This window comes from Geospiza fortis, unplaced genomic scaffold, assembly GCF_000277835.1.
Source record: "Geospiza fortis unplaced genomic scaffold, GeoFor_1.0 scaffold403, whole genome shotgun sequence".
Taxonomy (NCBI): domain Eukaryota; kingdom Metazoa; phylum Chordata; class Aves; order Passeriformes; family Thraupidae; genus Geospiza; species Geospiza fortis.
The window spans coordinates 419,266-444,860 of NW_005054336.1; the positions used below are offsets into that span (position 1 = coordinate 419,266).

The 25,595-nt window shown below is 37.0% G+C and overlaps 1 protein-coding gene across 1 annotated transcript in view; it reads left to right on the top strand.

The window, feature by feature from the left end:
- The first annotated feature begins 1,163 nt into the window (after positions 1-1,163).
- PRKACB (protein kinase cAMP-activated catalytic subunit beta) overlaps positions 1,164-25,595 on the top strand; it is a 30,809-nt gene continuing 6,377 nt past the window's right edge. The window contains exons 1-8 of the mRNA XM_031057915.1: positions 1,164-1,541; positions 14,570-14,631; positions 15,547-15,675; positions 18,077-18,175; positions 19,193-19,275; positions 19,788-19,914; positions 22,060-22,155; positions 23,605-23,727. Coding sequence (XP_030913775.1) covers positions 1,535-1,541; positions 14,570-14,631; positions 15,547-15,675; positions 18,077-18,175; positions 19,193-19,275; positions 19,788-19,914; positions 22,060-22,155; positions 23,605-23,727 — 726 coding nt within the window. The 5' untranslated portion in view covers positions 1,164-1,534. The remainder of the gene's footprint in view (positions 1,542-14,569; positions 14,632-15,546; positions 15,676-18,076; positions 18,176-19,192; positions 19,276-19,787; positions 19,915-22,059; positions 22,156-23,604; positions 23,728-25,595) is intronic.

Sequence of the window (25,595 nt, forward strand, 5' to 3'; positions counted from 1 at the left end):
TCTTGAAATTCAAGACAAAAACATTCTAACTCCTGGAAAAAAAACTGCAAAGCAACTTCTCAGAGTTTTTGTTGTTTTAGGCTTCAGCTAGAATCCATTTGAAAAGGAAGTGAATGTATTTGTATCTTCTGGTGTAATGAAATACAGTAGCAGCTCTGTTTTTTTACAAGCGGTTTCTGCAGAAGCTCTGGGGTTGCTGAAGGGGAAGGAGCTGCTGCTTGTTTGGGTGGACTTTGGTTGTCAGTTACTGTTGTCAGTGTTATGATTTGAATAAATTACCATGTGGTCTATGGCCTTTGGGGATTTTCAGTGGTTGGGTTTGAAACTTAACATCTTTGCTTTGTTATTTTGATATATAAAGTGTACAGTTTCTCCGACTTGCCTTGGATACTTGGTTGATGCATGAAGTTAATGTGTTTTGTAATGTCCTCAGAGTCCAGTAGGGCAGAGGTGACTCAGGGCACCACAGGCCTTGAAATATGTTTTAAAAAGTTGACTGAGCACACATGTGATGGTACAGCCTGAACTGGTGACCTGGTCAGTTGTGCTGCACTGCCTAAGGGTGAAAGGGACGTGATGGGAGCCTTCAGAATGATGCATTTCATTCTTTGTTTAGAAGTCTTGACTGTGACCACTTGCAACTGTATGGAACCTACATTTTGGTTTTTGCTTTGTTTTCTTAGTTGCATGTAGCTCTTTCAAAAATTGAAATGCGAAAGGAAAGGAGAACAAGGATGCTTGATTTTGAATGTAGAGACAGTAAGATCAGTGTGTCTTATATTCTTGAACCAATAAAAGTGTTTTCCAAATCTGCATAAGAATATCAACAACTTGGATACCTGAAATGGTCAGAAGGGTCACCACTAGTGCATCTGCCATCTTCATAGTCTCTAAATTGAAAGTGGATGTGAGATAAACAATCAAAAGAATATAATTTGATCTCTGATTCAAAATAATACCAGTATACTTCCAAACACAGTAGAATGATTTCTAGAGATTTAGCTGAATAGTTACTTGTATATGTGTGTAGAGAGAGAAAAACACATGTTAAATATGAAATAATGTACAGAGCATACTGTATGAATTGCTTAAAGCTTTAGAATAACTACTAGTTGGGTACAAGTCAACAGATAATTCTGGTCTAAGGTTGCCATGGAAACAACCAGTGCTTGATATAATTGAGAACATCTTAAACCCTCCTGGTGTTTGCATGCTTTTTTCCCCTGCCATTTTGAGTTGCTTTAGACATGAATAGGTAGCATTGGTCAGAACAGTAGTAGTTAATGAGCAAAACCAAATACCTGTGTCCTGAATATTGATTTTGATATCCTACTGGTATCTCGTGCTTTGTAGTTTTTTGCATCACAAGGAGCTCATAAGGAAGAGCAGCTCTCTGGATTCTGTGTGCTCTCTTTCTGGTTAGTGTGTAAGTGTATTTAGAGATTGAAGCACTGATTTGGTAGAGATTAACATATTTCATCAACTGTTGGATTAATATTTGGAGCAATATGTTTCTGAAAACTAGCTCTTCAGCATGAATGGTAAGTCTTTTCTATTCCCTTTTGACATGTTTTTTGTTCTGTCTTCACAATCAGGGAAAATCTACCAGCTTTCCCTTTCTTGTCTGCAGAGCTGCATCGGCTGCTGATTTCTTTGTTTTTGTAATCGACTCGCTGTGGGTTTCTATGTAAAATTATTAGTCTCAAAGATTTGCAGTTTTTTATTAAACAGTTTGCTTTGCATGACTGGTATTTAGTGTTTTAAATATTATTTTAAAGCTTTCTTTTAGAAATACCTGATTTGTACAATTTTGTAATTGAATATATACATCTCTTCACTTAATTTTCTGTGTCACTCATAGTAAATTATTTTCTGTGAATTTTTACAAATCAGAAAGGCCTTCTGAAATTATTGTAATCATCACCTGAAAAATCTAAACGGGCTTTTGTTTTTCATCTGAACCAGCTTATTCTGCTATTATTTTAGTCTTCCAAATGCTGGGATGGCAAAATAGTTGAGGTCATTCATGGAAGTAAGGGAGGGGAGTCTCATTTGAAATGAGATACTGCAATAGATCTAGTAAACTTATCAGGCAGGTATTTACTTTCCAAAACCACTGTGACTCGTTATTATAATGTACTTCGAATATAATGGGGTTATGAAGTGCTATAGTCTTACTTGTAATATTATTTAAAGTTATTTTTTTCAATATATAGACTGTAAATCTGTTTTCTTAGAAAAATATATCCTGTGCAAATTGTTTTCAAAAAGCCCAAATATGCTAGTTTCCGGAGTGATGCCTTTTTGTTTCAAACAGATAGTCTGGAGCTTTGGAAAATGACTTGAGACAGAGATTTTTTGACAAGAAAGAGCAGTTAATCATGTATGTGGAGTGTTTGTGTGCATGTGTGTCTGTGTGGTTTTGCTTAATGCTACAAATTTAAAGGACCATTTTTACAAAGATTTCATTTGTGTGCATGGCAGGGAGGAGTTATCCCACTGCCTTACCTAATATCAGCTTATCTATACTTATCTCATACAAATGTGTTGAGGTCATCTTCCCCAGAATGGAAAGTGTGGCTGTCATTTCCTGGGTGTACAAAGTACAAATGTCAAAACCGATGCAGTTATTAAGGCAGTGTTTCAGTACTTTGTACCTGCACGATGGAGATTTGTGGCACAGCATCATTCATGGCTGTTTGAATAAACCCAAATGCAGGCTGTCCCTGAGAGTGCTGTCCCAGCCCCGGGTGTGTGCTCCCCACATCCCTGCAGGGATGCTGGCAGGTGGGAGCACAGCATGGACCTGCTGTGGCCACATTGCCCCGCAGGGACACGATGGCGTCCCGGCGTCCCCGGCACCACCTGCCCCCGCTCAGCCTCGGGGGAGGGGGGGAAGCAGCAGCCTCTGCATTTCCTCCATGTCACAGCCACCTCCTCTGCTCATGGAGAGGTCTCTCCTGGGGTCAGAAAGTCTCCACTTTTCACCAGCCGGTACCAGGCTGGCTTTTCCATCACGTTTTCCTCTGTTTCTCTTGCAGTTAGGTCATAGCCTCCATAGGAATTGAGAATTGTGGAAGTCAGCTCTGTGAATTCTGAGTTTTGGGGTTTTGTTTGGATATTCTCTTATGATTTATGAGTCACAAAGGAATAAATTTCACACAGGCTAGGTGAGAAAGAGGTTACAGTTGTTTGTAACCTCAACAATTATGTTGGTTTTTTGTTTGTTTAGTGGTGGGGGTTTTTGGGGGGCTGGTGGTTCTTCTTAGGGTTGGGGATTTTTTCTTTCCCCTGGGGGTTTATTCTGCAATTTGCATCTGTAGATTTTATTCATCTTGACATGCAGGCTCCCAGTTCTATTAAAACATAGAAATAAATAGGAACAACTTTTAACAGGTGTTGATTCCCAATCAAAAATACCTATAAATTAGTCTAATTTTGACAAGGGAAAGGCAACTATCTCCTGCTCCATCAAGTTTAAGTCTTTGCTGTAAACATTTCCCTATTTAAACCACTTATGCTTTTCAATGCATTTTTGTGGCTGGCTTCACTGCAGCAGTGTTACATTACACCCTGTCAGCGGATAAAATCAGATGCTTTCCTTATGAAAGACGGCCAAGATACAAGTGAAACCTTGATGAAAAAAATATGTATTTTCTTCAATTGCAAGTACAAGTGGCTAATTTTTTCCCCTTTTATTTGTTCCTTTTTTTTCCCTCCCCAGAAAAGGTCTGGTTATATGCTTAGATTTTTTGTTTTCTAGAAAGACTCAAAGGAAAAGGTGGTTTTCTGTTTCTTTGGAGTTAGACTTTTGTTTTGAACAGCTTGAACAGATAAAACTGTAAGGTCAAGTAACTAATAGCCCCAGCTCCCAGGGGTGAAAGGTATAGTCTGCTAAATCTTCTGTTTCACTAAGAATAGGCTTAAAATTCGGAAGTGTCACTAATTACATGATTGGGCTACTACTTTCCAATACTGCAAATAGAGGTAATTGGTGATACAGACATTTGCATTTAAAATACAGATGTGTATGGAGACAGATGGAGCAGTACATGGAAAGGGCGTGAGCCACACTGATGCACTCTGCTGAAATATTGCCCAGTTTTGTGCACACTAGAGCATAGGCATGTGTAAGGAGTGAAGGGTGAAGGGAGGGAGTATAAATATATTGGTTATGTGCACTGAGAACATTTCTAACAGCAAGGGACAATAAGCAGCAATTGATTTTCCCCACTGCTCGAAAGATTGTAAAAAATGGAAGGATGCCATGGAATTTCTGGGTGCCAGAACCACGTATCTTCCTATGTGTGTCTCATGGGTCTAATGCTTTCTTCTTTTCAAAAATTCCCTACTGTTACCCATTACCCTCTGACAGCAAACTACAGCAGTTTCTTGGGTGTTAACTTGGGTTTGTGTTTTATTCTAATTCTTGTACAAAATATTTGAAAAAGACAAGACAAAGGCTGCTGCATTTACATAATTCATAAAATACATCCACAAAGCGAACAGTCCCTCACAGTGCTTGGTTTGGGGTAGAAGCAAAAAATGAGAGTAACAGAATTGAGACTTCTTCCAAAGGAAAGGGTATTTGGTATGTTGTAATCTTGAACTCTGACTTTAGTCACCATTACATTACTTATGTATATTTTTTTATCAGAAAGATTTGGTTTTTGCCCTCGTTTTTAGTTAACATCTCAAATTGTTTATATATTTGTTGCTCGTTATTCTGAGAGTTTCTGTTAGTCATGCTGTTGTAGGCCAAAGTTCACAGAAGTTTCCCAGCTTCAATTGTGGAGGTTCTTACGGGTAGTTTTGTAACTTGCACAATGTTTTTGGTGGTTTTTTCTTTATTCATCTTTAGCTGCTGACAGATACCCCAGCCCATTAAGAATTAATGTGGTTTAATTTCTTCAGCTTTTTTTTTTCAGGATTTGCAGTTCAGTTCTATGCAAGTTTTATGCATGCCTCTATGCCAAATAAGTGATGAATTTACCCAGTTTCTCTCTAAAATCTCATTCTTTATCAGAATGGATAATAAGCATTCTTACCTGCTTTTTACTTGCCTTAATCCTGAGACAAACAAAAACTTGTTATTCACCCAGTGTGTTGAATTGTGAAATGCGTTTATTTACATAAGACTTCCTTATTCAGGAAGCCAGTCTCTGCTATTTAAGGGTATAAATGAACTTCTCCTGCTTGGCTGGTTACTGCAGGCAACCCTTTCCTGTAACTATTGAAAGCATGTTCTGCAGGAGCTATGTCAGTGCAGCAATGTGTCAGAAGCTCAGATCTTGTGAGGAGATGAAGATCTATTTTGCTGATTTACAGCTGTGAAGATGTCTTGCTGATCCCAAAGTATCTATATGAGAATTTTTGTGGAGTTTTACTAATGCAAGGGCTGGAACAAGATAGCTTGTGGGAAGTGGGCTTACACGAGTACCCATAGACCAAGATTGGTGCATCTACTATTATTTTTGTGCCTTGTATTAAATATTTGAAAAGAAAGAAAAAGCAACAAAATAGTTTATCTTCTCAAGTAACTTTTGAAATGCATCCATACAGTGAACAGCCCCTGCAGTTTTTTAGCTTGGAGTATAAGGAAGAAGATAGTTGAGTAAAGCTTCTAAAGGTTTCTTTTAAAAGGAAGGGGTATTTGTGCAGGAGTGTGTGTGGTATTATTCCCTGCTTGCAGGGAATTCGTTAGTAAATATGCAGATAAGATCAACTACCTGCTTACTGTTATGATTTATGTTTACTGTTGCTAATAGTCTAGCCATAAAGCCTGGTCTTAGGGATAGCTGCATGGCAGTATGTTATCCTTTGTAGTCACTGAACTGCTGCAAAGAGGAAATGTGGGGCAGTGATATGGAGAGGGAGGTGGGTGCTGACCCATTGGCCAGAATCTTAATGGTGCAGAGAGCTTAACTAGAGGGAATCTGCAGCAGGTGCTGAAAACATTTTTCTTGGTAAGTGGTTTTGACTGTAAGAGGAAAATCTGATTAATTTGTGAATTTGTATTAACTACTAGAATTTGCTAAAAACCTTTACTCAAAAATGTGATAAATTTACAAAATACTTCATAGTAGTGCCCTAGAAGATGTTGTTCTTGGAACTCATTCTTAAACTGTATTCTTTTTTTTCTCCCCACATGGTAACCATGGAAATATATGTACTGCAGGAACAAAAAATGTTTGAATTTTGACAATTGTCACACCATTTTCAGCTTTCTTTGTTGTATTGTTAATACCTGTTATATTTCACACAGGAATGTGGTCTTTTACACTACAGGTCCTGTGATAGTTGTAACATTTTAGATTATTTGCTGGATTAAGTTCAACCACAACTATAGGGGATGGTACTGCACAGCTGCAGCATAATTCCTGATTGCCTACCAAGTACCTCAGTGTATGACAATTGAGTATATTACATCTTAAGATTCTTCAGTTACATGTTAGGATTCTTCACATAGATTTTTTTCTGTATGAACAAATTTTTTAAATGGAGAGTGTTATGTACTGCATTTGAAAGTAATTGTATTAAACACATAATTCAATATATGAATTATTGTATTGAATAATGGAATTATATTGAATAATGGAATTATTCAATACAATAATTGAAAACCAATAACTTGAATTTAGAATTATTTCTCAGAAGCCTTTTCAGCAGTCCAGGGTGATGTGTTCATGGTTCTGTCATGGTAGCACAAGCTGATAACCTTTCAGAAAAGGAGCAGTTCTGTCCCCCATATTTGCCCACTCACCTCGGGAGAAACATTCATGAGAAGAGAAGAGGGAGCTGCTTCTCTGCTCATTCCCTGCCTTCTGCCCATTACTTTTTAGTCTGGGGTGGATCCCTGACCTGTTTTGCAGTCAGACACAAGAATGCTTTTGCTCTTTCAAGGAAGGGCATTAGAGAAATGCAGGAGTGAGTAACTGTGGGAGGACAGGACTGATGTGGGGGTTTTTCCAGCCCATACTGAACACTGAACTGTAGCCTAACAAACCAAACTGCTATTTCTTGGACTTTAAAGCCTCAAATCACATGGATTGTTGCAAGAGAGGAAGCAGATTTACAAATGTGTCATCTCCTTCAATTAATGTTTCAAGGACGGGAAGAAGGTATGAGTGAGACTCCTTTCATTAAGGCAAAGCCTAGTTTTAATATATTCCAGAACTAATTGAATGCTAGTTCTAACTGATCCATTTAGAGAATTAAAACAAAAACCTCAACTCTAATCCATCAGCAAAAGCTTGCTAATAGCTCTTTAATTTGAAAGGGAAGCTTGGGTAATAAAGAGGGGTGGCAGCCTGAAGGACCAAAATACCTAAAGTTGGGGTGGAACAGGTCTCAGCCACCAGGAATCTGCAGGAGGCTTTGTCACATCCTATACGTGGATGCTCAGATGAAGATATTCTACTTGTCAGCATTGAGGAAGTCTTGCATATCATTATTACTTCAGGATTTGAATAATAGATCCTAGGTTGGATCATAAGTTTTGGTTAGCTGCTATGGTGCTTTTGGCATTTATCTTCTGTTGAGAGAGAAGTTGCTTATTAAAGTATGTGTTTGTAAATTTCGATTAACATTGGGTCAGGAGGCGCTTAATCTTTTAGATTAAGAAAGTGGAGCTTTATCTCATGTATATTTTTTTGTGGAAAATGATTCAACTGGGTCATGGATGCATGTACAACTCTGCTGAGCCGTGCTAGTACAAGATTTGATTGTGTTTGTGACTGAAACTACTGCTTTGCATTATACATTTGACTTTACTGATTTACATTATACATCTTGGGTGGGGGGTTAAACAAAATTTCGGGGATTCATGTCATAAGTGACTGTTATTTGGGTTTGGTTCTATCTCCCCAGAGTACCCCTGTTATATTTTTTGGCACTATCAGGGTTTACCACCTTTGAAGCAGTATTTAAGAAAAGATCAAGGGAGAAAGACTGAGCATTGGATTTGAAAATGAAATTAATTATATTGTCTATAATAAAATTAGAAGGAAGTCAGTCTGACTGTGGCAGTTGTGTCCAGTAGAGTATCTACTGCTCAGAATTCAACAAAGATCAGTGTTATCTCTGATGGCTGAAAACCTGGCTCCTGTTCTGATGTGTCTTAATCTGTCACATCTCTTGTACAGGCTGTTGCTGTGTAGCCAGCCAAGAAAAGTGGTGAACTGGGTTCTTTACAGAGCTCTTAACTGTTTTAACTTTGCTTTTATGAAATCCACAAAATACTGTTTTGCTCAAAACATGAAAATCATGCACAGGATTAAAATAAGATTTTTGCCTGTGTTTGAAAATTGAGTTGTAATGGATAAGATCAATTTGTATTTTACAATTGCTGCACACTTTAAATTAACTCCTGAATGTGCTCCTACAAAGATCAGATTCTTGTGCCTTCTTCTAGTTTTTAGGCACAACAGCTGTAATTGGTCTTAATTTACTGTTTTTTCCTGTTTGTCTCCCTTTTTTCCATGCCTCTCTCTTTTCCCATTTCTTCTCCTTTCTTTCCACTATTCTATAGAAAAGTTTACAGTGTACAGTTAGATAATTAGGGCTTCCATTTTAATAGTAAGCTTATATTCAGTGAACAGCAAGCTTAATTCAGTTAATCAACTAATTAGTAGATACATAATTCTTACATGATCATGTAGCTACTAGGAACTATCTGGTTTTGTATTTCAGCAAATGGGCTCTTTCAGAACTGCTCTATGTGTTTGGCTCTTTATTTCTGGGGAGTGTTGGATTTTGGGTTTTTGGTTGTTTGGTTTGGATTGGGTTGATTTGGTTTGGTTTGGATTTTTAACTGAAGCAAGGTTCTTACCCATTTCAGCTGGTAAGTTGGTTTGCTCTGCACCACCTGTGTTTACCATAATTAGTGTTTAAAGAGAAATATGAAGTCAAAATGAGATAAATGATAAATGAGATATTCAGTGGATGCAGTTCATTGATCTAGCCTTGGCAGAAACAAGGCAGACTCCTTGCTGGTCAGCTCTTCACGAGAGAGCCGGTGCCTGTGCTCATTGCAGTGTTCAAACAAGGTGGACTTGCCCTCAACCAGGCTTGTATCACCCGGACTTTTTTCACCCACCATTTTCATATTGTGAGAAACAAATTGTTTTGGTTTTGTTGACAGTCTGTTTCAGTGATACATTTTAGTTTGTGCTTTGAAGTGTTTTCCAGCTATTAAATGGTTAACTGGTGCTCACACTGCTTCATCTGAGTGTATAATAATACTTAACACTTAGCTGTGTTCATTTTGAAACACTTGCCAGGGCAGAGAAACTTTATTTTGAGCCTTTTAATGTTATTCCTGCTAATCAAAAGAGAAATATTTAAAAATTTAGACAACAGGTTAATGGTGTAAGAATGGGACTTAGAACCAGAATCAGAAGCTTCTCACTTGCATCTGAAATATGGTACCATAACCACAGGATTCACTGAGATAATATCTATATACATCTTGATAAAGTTTAAGGCTATAAATACTCTTTTTATAAAAATGAAATATACATATACATTTACCACAGTCTCTTCATACATATTCATTTTTCCATTAAATGATTTAATTAAATAGCCCATTTAACTCCAGACTTCAAATGATTATATTACAGTTTTGGAAGAAAATTTGAATTGTATTTTGATAAAGGGCATTTTAAATACCAGACAGAGATTGGCATTTAGCACAGCAGATGGGGGTTTGTAGTGGTGCCCAGTGTTTAGTCTTAATCAGTTTAGTTCTTGCTTTCTTGCTGTGAATCCTAGCCAAATACTTTTTTTTCCCCCTTACAAAAAAAATTCCTGGCTTGCTGGCTCTTGTGGGAGATGTGATTGAGAATAACAAATACTGTGCATGTGGGAGGTGGGAGAAAGGCAGAGTAACTCATGGTAACTCTCAGGACTGCTCCATCTGTGACCCCTTTCCCTCTGCTGTCATTGCAATCCTGCAACTGAGAGGTCCTCACCCTCTTGATTTTTTTTCAGGAACTTGCTTCTGATTCACTTGCCCTTAAACTGTGTTTTAGGTCAAAGTATTCATTACAGTACTCATACCCTTAGTTAACAATGTTTTTATAAGCATGTTAACTTTTCATGGAAACGATCAGTAAAAGAAGCAAACATATTGTGAACTGTGTGAATATACTAATAGAGACCAATCCCTTCTTTGGGGTGGGCTCAGGGGTGTTTCTGTTTTGCATGTAGCAGAGTTGTTTCATTTGTTTGGGTTTTGTTGGTTGGTTTGCTTGGGGTTTTCTTTAATTCCTCCTATGCTGGCATTACTTAGGAACCTCTGGATGTTGGGTTCCTCTTCCCTTAGAACACTGTTCTAGCAGACTTTCCTGCTTATCCTCCTGTTGCCTTGCTTCCAAGTACAGCTCTCCACAAGGCTCCTGTCATATGCAAGGGAGTGGCTGAGGCCTTGTGTTGTGGTGGTTGTAGCACTGCTTCTGACTAAGGTGAACCAGAGCAGGCAGAAGTAAGACTGCTTCAAGTCATTCACTTGTGGTCCTTGGCCATTATTCTATTTCTTCCCACCTTCTGAATTTCACCAGATGTCCTGCTTTGGGTGTTTGCACTGCATAGAACCTGCCTCTCCTGCCAAGGCTTGCTCATGCTGGTCACAAAGGGCTGGGTTTGTGCTGTGTGTTTGTGCTTGCCTGATCCCTGGACAGCTGGTGGGTGCATCCTCTCTGCTTCCAGCTGGTGTCCTTCCTGCCATGTTCAGCTGTTTCTGCTGTGGTCCTTGTTGTGCTGGTGCTGTTACCTGTGCTTTGCTGTCTCCTTCTAGTACCTTCCTTTCTTGAGCAGCAGCTCCTCCTACTTTGCTTTCAGCCTCCTGCACTCCACCTTCCACTGTACCAGCAAACCCAGTCTGAGCAGTGTTTGCTGCTGGTCTGTGCATACCCTCCTTGCCCCACTCTCATCTTCCCTTTGCTCAGCCACAGACAAGTGATCCTTCCTCTTCAGTGTTTATGGGAACCTGTATATCCATATGCTTAGCTCCTTTTTTCTGACAGCCTTACCAAATTAAATCATGCTCATATGGTGTCCGTACCAGATCCCTGTGTACATTCCACTTTGCATACAGTAACTTCAGCTGTGCAGTTTAGACTTCTCCAGTTGCTGTTATTGGGTAATAGGGCTGAAATCCGATTGAGATTTTTTTTTTTTTTTTGGAGACTGCTTGCCACTTCTTTGCTATCTACCACATGCCATGCAATTCACACATGCTGTCTTCTGGAACAAAGTGCTAAGTAGTGGGAAGATCACCCGATTACAGGTTTTATTGTGATCCAGCATGCTGTGATGAAGATAGATACACTATTGTTAGCAACAGTTCCGTGGATGTGTATGTCTTGGAATAGCTTAATAATTAAAGATGCCAACTTGATCTCCTGAAGTTTTCTAAGCTGTGGTTATTTCTGTGATGCATCATCTTTTTTTCATACTGATTTTAGCTGCCTTTGGTGATTTTTTTTCTTTCTTTGCTCAAACATTCTGTGATTTAACATGAGTCATTCTGTCTGTGTGGGAAAGGGCTGGTTTATTGCAGGGTCTGTTCTTGAGTGGGGAGGGGAAAGGGTGGAATGTATTTGTGTTTTCTATGTGTTTGTTGTGGAAATGCATAAAACTTTTTTTTCTTCTTCTCTTTCTTTCCTCTCTTCATCATCTCATCTGTGTGGGTGAATGTTCCTGCAAACCCTTGGGGAACCTATAGAGACGTTTGGTATGCTCATTCCTTCATTAGTGCCCAAAGTCACAGATGCTAGGTACAGTTTAGACTAGAAAAGCAAACAAGAGCCACATCATCACAATGTAAGGTGGCTAAAAATGTGCACTTGGGGAAAACCTCTAAGTCATCATCTATTACACCTATTTGTTTGCATCATCACAGTAACACCAATGGCCACTGCTACCCAGTTGGCGTAAATTTTGATTCTGCACTTGAAAGTAGAAATTAAATGTGTTCTCCTCTAGCAAGAGCTGCTGTTTGGTGCTTGAGAGATAATTTTCAAAAGTTCAAATTCCAAGTAGTGTTTTGAGAAATGACTGAAGTGCATGCACTTAAATTGCCTAAGTTCTATTTGAAAGCACCTGTGGAATTGTGTTGAGGTGTAGGAGCCCAGGTGACCTCTGAAAGTGAGAACCAGGCATAATTCAATGTACTCTGTCATTAGGAAGAAATTGATTTTAACAAAACTGAGCACAAAACATTAAACTGTTTTTAAAAGACAGTGATTTTCAGATAAGTTATTACCCTTGGGTAGCTTTATTTTGAAAATGTGTGTTCAATGCTGCTTTCTATGAAAAGAGGGCCAAAGTAAAGTAGAACAATGTAGGAGTTTTGTTGCAGGAGAGCTTGTGGCTTAGTGGTATTCTAGAAATGAGAGATTTTTCTCATGAATCCACAATTTGAATATTTCCAGCTGGATCACATTTAGTTCATAAACAGCATTCTTTATTCCATAAGTAGAACAGAGATAAAAATGACTGTAAATGTCATTGTATATTTTTATAAATACTGAATAGTCATACTTCAATGTGAAATAAGCAGCAACTTAAAATATTTATTTATATGAACAGAGATGGCATGAGGGATATTTAAACATATGTACTGTAATAACATTAAAAAAAGCAATTACTTTGTGTTGTGGTTGTGCTATGTAGTGTTAATGTTCACTTCCAAGCTACAGCCACTAAAGTTTGAAGGCTCAGCTTTTTGATAATCTTAATGATTTTCCTGGGTTTTTTCTTGTCATTAAGAGAAAATATTTGTGCTACTTTGACATAAATTGATGTTTGAAAAACTATATCATTATTCCTCACTTGATCAAGTCATCTCGGTTCTCCTAATGGAAGAAGGATCATCAAACATGAATTTGGACATTGCTAGTTTCCGGTTTTTGTGTTGAAAATTATTTCATGCCACAGGAAATCCTGTCCTGTCTTCAAATTAGGATAATTAAAAGTCATTACATGAATAACCTCTATAACTTATAAACAAAGGAAATATTTTCAACACACAGGATAAATACGTTAACATTTTTTGCTGATTAGCCACTAAAATATTTTTAACTCTCAGTTAGTTTTAATACCATTTTGCCAGTTTCTTTGATACAAACTGTGTTTTTATTGCTCTTCTTAACCATAAGTTTAGAGTACTGAATATGTTCCTCCTCTGTGATATTGCTTGTTTCTCTTCAAATAACATTGCTGAGTGGATATTATGCTTTAAACACTTTTCTAATGTTGAGAAAAGCCAGAACTTTTGACAACTACAAAATTACCATTTTACTTAGTGCTCCATCAGAGCCAGTGGTAGTGGGAGCTGTAAACCTCCTTTGAGTGTTTTGTGGTAATCAAGTCCCATAGCACACCCAAGAAGGGGGGAAAAAAGGAAAAAATTTATTTACAACCAGCCTTCTCCAGGGCTGTTGCTGTTTTTACTGCTGCTGGAAATGTACCAGTATAAGAAGAGAATTTTTGAAGTTTTCTTTGTCAACATTAGTATTCACTGAAAAGTACAAGGAAGTTCTGATTCATCAAGTGATTTGTTTACAACCTGTTATAAACCTAATTTTTTGACTGTCAGAATGTAAAATACAGTTGCTAAAACACAGAGTGCTAGATATTGACCAGAATAATCTTGGCATATTGTGGTGTATTTTTAGCAGTTGCTTGTGGCAGAACGTCACAGTACAGAAAAAACACTGTTATTAATGTTGTATTATGTGAAATGATTCAGAGAACACACAACCAGTATGATATTTTCTTGATTCAGTGACTCTTTCAGAACCACAGCAATGTCTGAAACACCTCCCATTAATGACTGTGCATGAAGTAATCCACATTGATCTGGCTGAGCATTGGTATTCAAAAAAAAGAGAACAGCTGAGAGATGATCTGAACAAAATATTTTGGTGCACATTTTAAACAGTCATCCAGAATTTTGCCATTGTACATTCCTTCAGTTTCAATGGAAAATCAATATTAAAACTGAATATTCTCTGACTGTGGGCATGCCTAATGTGCAGTGTTGTTGTAGCCCTGTGCTTTGTCTTTGCTTGCAGTAATGCTGTCCATTTGGTCCTTGAGCTTGCAAACAGCCTTTAAATAAAGGTGATGAGGGGAAAAAGCAATGAGATTGACATTACATTCAAGCAGCTGAAAGAAAATGCAACATTTAAAGAGATAAGAAGTCAATCTTTGTGGAATGGCTATTTATAAATGTCAGGTGTTTGGTTTTTTCCCAGCTGAATTAAGAATGTCTGACATCACCTTAAAGCCTGCTTGCCTATAGAGTATTTGAGCTATTAGAGCTGGTAAAGTTTAAGTAATTTGTGTAGAATGATGTAGTTACTCCAGAACTTAGATATCACCTGGAGATACAGTAGAAGTTCTACAGGCATTGATGCTTGCTTTCATCCATGGTGAAAATAGCATATTATCAATTGAAGAAAGAAGTTGATAATGAAGTTTATGTATTTTGTTAACAAAGCATCTCTGTTGCACTCATGATGAGTTATATTAATTGATATGTACTTTTTTTGTGTGTTTTCAGTGAAAGAGTTCCTAGCCAAAGCCAAAGAAGACTTTTTAAGAAAATGGGAAAGCCCCCCTCAGGTATCAGTCATTTAAGCATTCAGTAATTTTCTGTATTGCATTTTTTGGATAATGTTATCAGTATGTTATCAGTCTGTAGTGAGTAGTGCAGAAATAATTTTAGTGCAATTTGTAAAGGAGTTTCAGGTTGTTTTAATGCCAGCTTTGTCACTTTCCATTGAAGTTTATCAACAAAGATTCTCAAGTCTTCTCCAGATTTGAGCTGATAAAATGCTCCCACTGAACATTTTCTCTTATGAGAATGATGTTCACAATGAACATGACAAGACTCAAAATCTATTGGCATGTTTTTAGTTGGCTTTTTTTAATACACAGAAGCATTGGCACATCTGTAATTTACCATGTTAATGATTTCTGCCATGATAGTAAGTGGAATTAAGATTATTAAGACTACTGCATAGGGCTTGGGAGCTGGTTAAGGAGCTTGTTAGAGGGAAGTCTTGTAAGGTTTGGGATTTTGGGGAAGATTCTAGTTCTAATGCAATATTTGAGATGCTATGGAAAGGAGTGTCTGAGAAAATGTACTGGGGGATGTGCTCTTCAGACAACTCTCATGTAGAACTATCTCTAGAGACTGGGGTCTTTTGCATGTTCTAATATTCTTGATCATGAAGCATGAAGGGATTATTTATCTGCATGTTATATTCATGATCTGTTTACTGCTAGATGTTCCTTACTAAGCATGTATGGACAGCTGTATGGACAAATTACAGAAATGTTGATTCTTCTGTTTTAAGGAGTGCAATTTAAAATCTCTTTTTTAAAATTTGACCAATATCAAATTATAACAGTATAGTTGGCTATAGTTATCTTTGTTAAATGTAGTATTTCCCAACTCTTTTCCATAACTCAATTAATACAGTTAAAATTCTCTTTGGTATTATTGTAAACAATGTGATTATATCCTACATATAGAATACTGCTGGCCTAGATGATTTTGAGCGGCAAAAAACCCTTGGAACAGGATCATTTGGGAGAGTAATGATGGTGAAACATAAATCCACAGAACAGTATTATGCTATGAAGATACTGGACAAACAGAAGGTTGGTATAATTCATTGTGGGTTTTGTGCTACAGAATAGTTTGATTTTTTTTTTTCATAGAAAACCCAATTTTTTGCATCTGAAGTGTTCTCCTGTCATAATGGTGTCTAACTTGTATTTTTAAAAAATCTACTGAAATTAAAATGACATTCCAGCATAGTACAAATAAAGACAGCCCAGCCATTTCCACCCATGTGGAAATGTGCCTCAGCATTACCTCAGTATGGCTGGTGGCATCCTGCAGGGAGAGCATCCCAGTGCTGCTCAAAGAGTCCACCACCAAATTTCAGACTCTCAGCTGTTTTTTTACTTTGAACCCTTTTTTGTGAATGGCTGAGTGGTGATTACTGGAGGAGTTTAGGAAATAACATCTTACTTCAGAAAGCTGCCATAAAAATACTTAAAGAGTTTTTTTTTTAAAGTTAATTAAATTCATTACTACCTCTCAAAATTGGAAAGTTATCTGGAAAAAGCAAAGAGGTCACATTTTTAACTGCAGTGGACAGCAGTAAATGATTCCCAGGATCATAAAGATGTTTGCATCCAGACATCAGTCTTCTGTTCATAAATTAGATGGTTTTGTATATAATAAGAAATCTTGATGTGTTCCTTTATGAATTACCTGTTTTTTCTACTAAACTTAGCATAATTATTTTTTATGTGTTCCATTAGAAATATATTGGTAGCTTCCATTAATTGTTAGAAAAATAGAGGATGGTTTGGTAAGAATACATTTCTATCTCTTTGTTTATGACAGAAAACATACAGATGTCTGAAATTAGACAATGGGCAGGCTGCCTATAATTTTTCATTTCCATTTTGCTTGAAAAAAAGGGAAAGCATCCAGTGTATATCTTTGTTATCCAATCTCATGCTTGATTCATAGAACATGAAAAAAAATGTAATAGATGTTGATGCAGCTAGGAGTTTTCTGTGTAAGGATGTTATTCCTTTGTCTGCCTTGAGTTAGAAAGGCTGTAACATGCCACTGCTTGGCTAGTTTAATCAGGTAACTGTTTTTTGAAAGAAAAAAATCATGAACAAGAGCCTGGGCACAAGCAAGCTGTTGGAGACTCTGCCATTAGCAGACACCTTTTGGTTTATGGGGAGCTGATACTGGCCATGCCCTGAGCCTGGGCTGAAGTGTGAACAGAGCTGCGTCTGAAGCCCCAGTTGGACATTCTGAAGTGTTAAACAGCAGCTTCAGCCTGGGGTGTTGCTCCATACCCCTGCAGTACCGTACTGTGGGGAGATGCAGGAGCAGGAGTGAAGTCTGGTCTGGCATTGCAGCTGAACACCTCACAGACAAGAGCCTTGGCTTTCTTGCTTGGATGGACAAGATCTTTCCAGCATTGTAGCTTTTTAGGGATGAAGGAGATACTTCCCACAAATGAGTTGATTTGAGCAAAACCTTTATTTGTACCCTGAAGATCTGGAATTCAAAAGAGGTTTCATTTTTTAAAATCATTATTTCCTTTGTATGATGTTTATTTCAAAACAGTAGTGAGTTGTTTATAGGTACTACTTTTTGCTTCTAAAATTAAATTTAAATACTATTTCATTCAGGGTTGGACTATCTTGATTATCTCTCATTTATAGCAGTCAGATTTGATTTCCAAACATAAAAGCAGACTTGTTTTGAACACTCATGTACATTTTCTTCTCTTTTCCTATGGAGTAAGGAAAAAACCCCTAACTTTACTTGGAAATCACGCCATTCTGAAAATGGGTTATAGATAAATTGTGCAATTGGGATTAAATAAAATGGATATAATTTATTATGCACCGTGGGGGTCTAACAAGAAAACTGATTATTAATTGTTGAGAAGGAAAGATCAGAAACCTGCCACGTGCTGCCTTGTTAGCACCCTAACATTTTAATGGGTTATAAGAAGTAACTTGTTCATAAATGTGGAGATTTTGAATTTGTATTCTCCTTAGTTTTGTCACTAATGTGTGAGCTGTATAACATAAGCCTGTTTACTTCTGTTCACAGGTAACAAAATTCATAACTGTGTCCTACACAGTTTCCTGCCTTTCATAGCAAAGGGTCCAAAGATCAAGTGGATTTTATTGAAGTGCTGAGAAAGTATGGCCATAATAAACATAAACCTTTCATAGAAAATGCAGACAGGTTTTCCTTACTGACTCTTACACTCAGCAAGTAGGAAGAAACACTATTTGTAGAGTTGTCTGCCAACCCTATTACACAAGTGTTACTCTTTAAAATGTTATTAGACTTTTTAATCGTTTCTTGGTTCTGTTACTGTACTAGGAATCCATAAGGTTTTTCATTTTCTGTAAAGTTACAGATTCGCTTTCAATTAATTGTTTAACACTGAAAAGTATCAAGAGCTATAAAATATCACACTTAAGCTGAAGATTTTTTTTTCTCTCCTAGGTCGTCAAACTGAAGCAGATAGAACACACACTGAATGAGAAGAGGATATTACAAGCAGTGAACTTTCCTTTCCTTGTTAAACTGGAGTATTCTTTTAAGGTATTCACTTTCAAAGTAGTTGTTGGGTTTCAGGGAAGTGCATGCTTACACTTTAGATATTAAAATATATAACTTTTACTGTACAATAGTTCAAGTATTTTTGTTTTCAAAGATGCTTCATTTGGCACTGTTGCCAGGGCTTGAGTAGGAGTGGAGTGCACTCGTGTACACTTCATATACCCCCGTTCATCAGGTAATGTTTGAAAGGATATCTCCAAATAAAAAAAGAAAAATTAAGTTAAACTCCTCAGAGTTTTCTCTTCTCTTGGAGGGCAGCTGGATTGTACAGCAAGGCAGCTTTAAGGCTTCATTTTACCTTTGAGAGATATCAAAGCGTGTCTTCTGTACCACTATATAGAATGGTAAATTTGTAATTGTTCTGCAGATCTTTTTGCTCAAGATTTATACCTGAGGCGGGTCTTAATGACAGTTTTAACCATGAAGGACAGTTTTAACATGAAGCTAAGTTCACAACTTCGAGCTTAGCTTCTAATTTAATGACAGTACATACTAGTTAGTCTGTAAAGAAATTGAGGAGCATTCTAGTTTATGGAGTGATGTGTGCCTTCTTTTTTTCTTTTTTCTTTTTTTTTAATTTTAAATGAGCACACATGTTCTACCTTAATCTTTAGAGGTTTGTGGTTTGGGGCAGGGGCTGTGGAGACAAGAGTACCTCAGGTTGTCAGTTATAAGTATTGAAGAGTTCAAGGTCTTGCCTTGCAGTAGGCATCTTACGCTCTCTTCCATCAGGTCTCTTACATGCCAGTCTGCATCTGGACCTCGCTAAGTATCTTTATCAGATTCACTTTAAAATGTATTTCTTGAGACATATGATGCTTCTTTTGCAGTTTTTCAAGAATTTCTACCTATGTTGCATTACATTTGTCAATGTCATTGGATGGCGACAATTTTTCATTTTCATTCATTAGTAAAATGTACTTCTTGTAGGAGTTGTAGAGACTCTAGCATGCCTAATGTGCATTTGTGTGTGTTTACTTGTCTCCCTAATTTCCTTAGGACAATTCTAATTTATACATGGTAATGGAGTATGTTCCTGGGGGAGAAATGTTTTCACATCTAAGAAGAATCGGAAGGTTCAGGTAAGAGTATTAATGACACTATTCCTTTAAGAAGGCTTAATTTGCTGATTTGGGAAGAGGGGTTTGTGAAATTTGTTAGCATTAAAGAAAAAATTCTGAAGGGTTAAGTGCATTTACCCCTTGTTCAGTGGACTTAAATTAGGCAGTGAAGAACTCCTACTTATTTTTCATTTAGTTAATACAGGCATTTGTGATCTGTGCATGATAGAATCTTGGAATTCCTATGCATATTGTCACTGAAATTCATGGTAGTTTCTAAAAGTAAAATTTGAAGTCAAAGCTCTGCACTGTGGGATACATTCACCTTGATTTGCATGTGTATTTTAGCTGCAAGACTTAAATTTAGGGAATGTATGTATCAATTCTAAAAATGTTTGGTTTTGCTTTCTCTTGTTGCACAGTAAAAGAACCAGTTAAAAGATACTTACTTTGTCTATCCCTGACAGTTAGATGGTTGTTTTGGTACCTTAGCATAGCATTGGGGTACTTAATATTCTTTTAATTCTTCACAGTGAGCCACATGCACGGTTTTATGCAGCTCAGATAGTGCTAACATTTGAGTACCTCCATTCATTAGACCTCATCTACAGAGATCTAAAGCCTGAAAATCTTTTAATTGATCAGCAAGGATACATCCAGGTATGTATTCTTCATATATCTCGGGATGAAGTTTTGTCTTGCAGTGTAGATTTAGGTAATTTGAGAAAATGTGTTTAGAATAAATGATCTGTTAGCATGTTTGTGTGGAGCATTCAAATGCCATACAGTCTAGTAATGGTTAAAACCCTTGGGTTGTACTTCCTCTGACTAAAATTAAGTATGCACAGTAGAGCTGTCTGCAGTTGAGCCAGTTGTCAGGATTTCCCTTGGGGTCTGTGGTGAGAAGTAGGTGATTACATGGCTCTGTTCATCTGACCTATTTTATACGTCTGCCCTAGAACAGATGAAAGATGCCCTAAAATGTCTGTTTCTCTGCACTGTCTGTATAAGGAGTTTAGGAAAACCAGCTTAGATGTTAGCCCTGACATGATAGTACTTAATGTCCATCAGATGAGTCCCGCCCTTGGAGAGTCTGAGCCTTCCCAGCACAGGGGTGGGAGCTGAGTTGAGGTCTGCACTGCAGTGCTCAAATAACAGCTTTTGTTTTACAACAGCCTCTCATGGCACCTTCTCATCTTCCTCTTATCTCTTATGTTTTTAGCTAAATGGCAAATGGGAAGGCAGAGTGCAGCAACAAGCACTCTGCAATGCTTGCAATGTGTAGCCCTTAAACTTAAAAGGAAGTTCTTCCCTCATTGTGTCACCTTTTGCCACAGCAGAATCTAAACAAGAAAATGCATAATAAAAATGTTTGAGAGAAGTGTAAAGGATTCCTATGTTATGTTGTTTATAACTGTAAGACAGTTTTTTTGCATGGAGTCTAAGATAACACTGTAGGGAGAAGATCAATACAAGTTTAACGTAGTTGGGGAGCACCATTAATGTATGGCTGGTTTACTCCATTTGCTGTGACTGCTTTAGTCCAGCACTGGCAGCTCTCTCTGTGCAACAGCATGTTTCTGTGATGGTGGCAGAGGGAGGCTTGTGTTCATATGTTGATGCTGCAGCTCCAGCTTCATTTTCTTTTTGTATTTCAAAGCCATTACTGTTTGTCCCATATCTGCAGTGTATTCTTCATACGTAGACTGATGTGCATTCCCAAACACAGAAATGATTCTTTGCTGACTGAAGCAGGTCTCTCCAGTCAGCATGTCACCCACTCCATTCAGTTCCAGCCGCTGATGCTGTTGTTTCTACCAAAAATGGAAAAAAGCTGCCTTAATAGTTTGGCTTCTTTAGTTGTGACATTAATGTACAGCAATCAGCACGGGTTATTGTATAATTAGCAATGATTCTCATTTGGTACAGTATGTTTTCTCAAGAAATGGGTTGAAATTGATACCAAGAAGGAGGAAACAAAAGAAACAAGCACAGACTTAGTAGCTTGAAACTGATCCCAGAATTCCTCATGTCATTACCTGGGTTCTATATGTATTCCACAGTATGGTCCAGGTAAAAACACAGACACAGAGTTCTGAAAACTTACTGTATAAAACATGACAAGTGAAATGAGGAATTTATAATGTCCAAGTACTTGCCATTTGTGAGTACAGTTATTGCTACATTCCGCCCCCCCCAGGCCTCAAATAAACAAACTTGACTCTGATTATGCTTTCAAAGATACTCAGAATCAGAAGTTACTGGAAGACCTCTTCTATGTTCTATATGTCTTATTCCCACACTAATTTTACATATGACCTTTATACACTTATGCAATAAAATTCAAAATTTACAAGACTGGGGGATATATTGACCCTTTTTGTGATTCATTTATTTGTTAACTAAAGGAAATGGTAGATACCTTGTTTATATTCTTCAAATTTTCAGCATTACAAACAGTCTGATGTTAAAATATAACAAAAAATAATAATGTAATTGCAGTACATGTGGAAGATTAGTAAACCATAGTTTCCACTGATTTTTAAATTATAAATAGAAGCTGGTGTCAGGGTGATAATACATATTTTGTGTTCTTTATTAATTTTATCATGAGACCTATTTATCTGACTTAGACGTACCAGGAAGACTGACTAATAAAGGTACATCTGACTATATGATACTATGTAATTTGAGAAATAAATTTTTCCCTTGTAAAAATGGCTTTCCAAAATATTTCCAAAGTACTTAATTTTAAATTTTTTTGTAGCAAGGCACTTACAATCAATTTATTTCTTCTGATGGCAGGTCACGGACTTTGGCTTTGCAAAAAGAGTAAAAGGCAGAACTTGGACGTTATGTGGGACTCCAGAATACCTGGCACCTGAAATAATTCTCAGCAAGGTACTTTGTCTTGTTATTCAGCCATGCATTTGATGTAGTTAAAGCTTCTCACCCAATTATCAAGCTCTGAGATAAAAAGTTGCTGATACTTCCAAAAATTAATTGATTAGTCAATTGACACAAAATGCAGTCATTGCATTGTAAATATTTGTTCAGTGTGCCAAAATTTATGCCAGATAAGGAATTTTCACATGACTGTACCAAACTTTGTACATATGCTTGCCACATAAGTTGTAAGGAGCAAAGAGATTTAAAGAACCTGTAATTAGGTTATTTAACTAACATCCTTATCAGAAGAACAGATCTGAGTGATTACATTCTGAAGTGTTAACACACTAGGACAAGAACTCCAGAGGTAACAAGAACTGTGTATGGGATGAATCAGTAGTCATTACATAACTAGTTGCAGAGTTTCAGGTTTAAGGCAGTTGACATCAAATCAAACATTACAATCCACTGGTTTTACACATAAAGCACATGCAGTCTAAGCTGACTGTAGATCTGTGTGTCCATTACTTGCATTAAGTGTTCCAACATAAAAAAAATTATTTATCCTATAGCTGTTTAACTGCAGCACTGTATGTTTTGCAAATGGAAAATACAGAACTGCTTATGCTATTAAACAATCATAGTGCATAATGTTAAAGTACACATTTAACATGTGCTTTAATTAAATACCCTTTGCAGATCATCAAAAGTGAAAAAAATACTTTGGGAAAAAAATGTTTGTTGTTTGCATGTTTTTCCCCCTGTGCAGCTAAAACAGCAGAAGAAATTACAATGCATCTGCTACAATGTCTTCACAATAGATTTTCCTTAAAGTCTGAGTCTGAGCCCTGTAAAAAAATCTGAGAGAACATATATGAAATGGATGGTTTTGGTGGTTTCTTTGTCTTTTATAACGTTGAATAGGACCTACTAATGGTTTAAGGTTCAGGCTTTTAAGATCAAATCAAACAGGTAATTAACTAAACTTTTAAGCTCTTGTAGCTGGTTAACTACATATGAAACTGAAAGTTCCAAAATGTGGATAATCAAGCAAAATGGTGACAGTGTACAATAGAGCAAGTGTCATGTATGATATTATAATGAAATTTCCTTAGGCTTTGAAGAATTATCAGTCTGTAAGAAAACTGTTTTGATTTTAAAGAAATAAGTTGTGCCCATTTACCCAGGAGTGTAAAGAAATCACTGGCACTCATCACAGTAATGTGTGCAAAATGCCTTATTTCCATCACTGTTTCACTGTCATCACTGTATTAGGTTTTAAGTGTATTGCTGTTGGAATCTCTGAATGCCAGGTTGGTTGGTGCCAGGTTGTAAGTTCTGGATTAAATGAACAATAATGTATTTGCTTTCTTTGTATTCCATAAATACATAGATCTATACTGAAAAATCCTAACCTGTGTTAGAACCTGTACTAACAGTGGCATGTTTCATTTCATTCAGGGTTACAACAAGGCAGTGGATTGGTGGGCACTAGGAGTGTTAATCTATGAAATGGCAGCTGGATATCCCCCATTCTTTGCAGATCAACCCATTCAAATTTACGAGAAGATTGTGTCTGGCAAGGTGGGTTAAGGCTCCGCGTGTTTCCACAAACACAGTTGTTTTTATAGAACCTGGTTTTGGTAGAGGAGATGCAGAATTCACTGGCCTCTAGACAGTGAGCAATTTAAAAAGGACCTAGGAGAAGTTTGTAATGTACGTTTCATAAGTACAGACATTGTTACTTGAAAACCAAAGATATAAAAATCTGTTCCCTGCCTTCAGATTTAAAATGCAAGTTACTAAATTTACAGACATTGTGTTATTATATCCTTTTATGCTTGGATTAAAGTGATCCAACGACTGTTAACAATGACTTAGCTGTGTGCTTAATTTGCCTAGCTATTTTCTATAAATTTTTTTTTTTTGCAATTTTTGAGAAGCCCTGAAGAGTTTCCGTCATTCATTCCTAGGTCTCTTTACTTCCACAGTCTTTGTCTAATGTTGTTTGGCTTTCATTGTTATATAAATTTTTTGAAAAGTGTTTCCAATGTTTCCCTTTTATTTTTCATTAATATCTCTTAGTGTGCTGGATAGCAGCAAAATGTAGTCATTCTGTTGTTTCCCCTGCCAGCCAGTGTTGATTCTTTGTGCTCACTTGATTTGTTACAGTTGTTCTCTTCCTTGCCCCTACAGGGACACATGCTGTGTGCATCTCAGGTGCCTCTGTAATTCCAATTAAGGGCAGTACCTGTAGGCCTGTGGTGCCCTGCACTGCGTTTGATTCTTGTTTAATAAGGAATGTGGTTGGTGGCTGCTCTTTGAAAGGTTTAATGTTGTGGACCTTCAGCTGTGTCCATGAATATAGGAGAATTAATTTACAAGGACATATTTTTAAAGAAATCTTTTTCTTCTAAACTGAAAACAAAATGTTGGACAGTTTTTGTAGTTTAATCTAATTGGCTTGACATCTCTAAAAGGTTATCTACCTTTTTTATTGAGCCCATGGATGGACTACAGCAGAAATAGACATCAACTCTGGAAACTGTAATTCAATCCTTAGCTAGCAGTTGTTTATAACCTGGGGTCTTTCATTTATTTACCTCATTTGCATAATTCTCTACATAAAAAATTGAGTTAATATTTCCTTACTTCTCAATGGTCTAGATATTATACTCATTAAACCTGTGAGTTTCTCATAATCTACAATAGAACCATATTGGTAGGTAAACTGAAGCAGGGTTCTTAATAACTGGACTTCTTGATTTTTTTTAATGTTTTTATGTTAAGTAATTCCATGACCTATATTTACATCATAACTGATCAGCTCAATATCGGGAGTGTCAAACACTGAGACTATGAGGATGACAAATACAGCTTTCTGCCTGTTCCTTTCCCCTTCCTTTTCTCTGCCAACTCAAATGGTGTCAGTAGATCATTTGTTAGAAAAACCCTTTGTAATTACATCCCACAAATCATCTTCAAATATCCTTTAGCCAGGTTTGAATGAATTGCAAGTCACTAGTGTGCTGTCTTCAAATAGTGCTGTTATGTAAGGCTTCTGATGTTGGTGCATTTAGTTATGAGAAACAGATTGCAGTACAGCATAAAGTTCCAGATTGACTTTTCATATATGATTGCTGAATGCACAGTTATTTCAGAGCATATCTATGTGTTTATATGCTGTATATATGCTATATACTGTCTCCTCTGTATGTGTATATATATATATAATATAATCTAAAAATGTATACCTAGAAAATAGCTGAGACTGTCTTGTGATGATGTGTTGTTAAAACACCAAGTTCAACTTAGCTTTTAGATCACTGTTACATTAAATTAATATCTTGCCCCCTAGAAACTTCCAGTTCAAGAAATCGTAGATGGGCAAGGTAATGCTACTGATGAAGGCTTTGTGAAACAGAAATGTATGTGCAACAATAATCATCTCT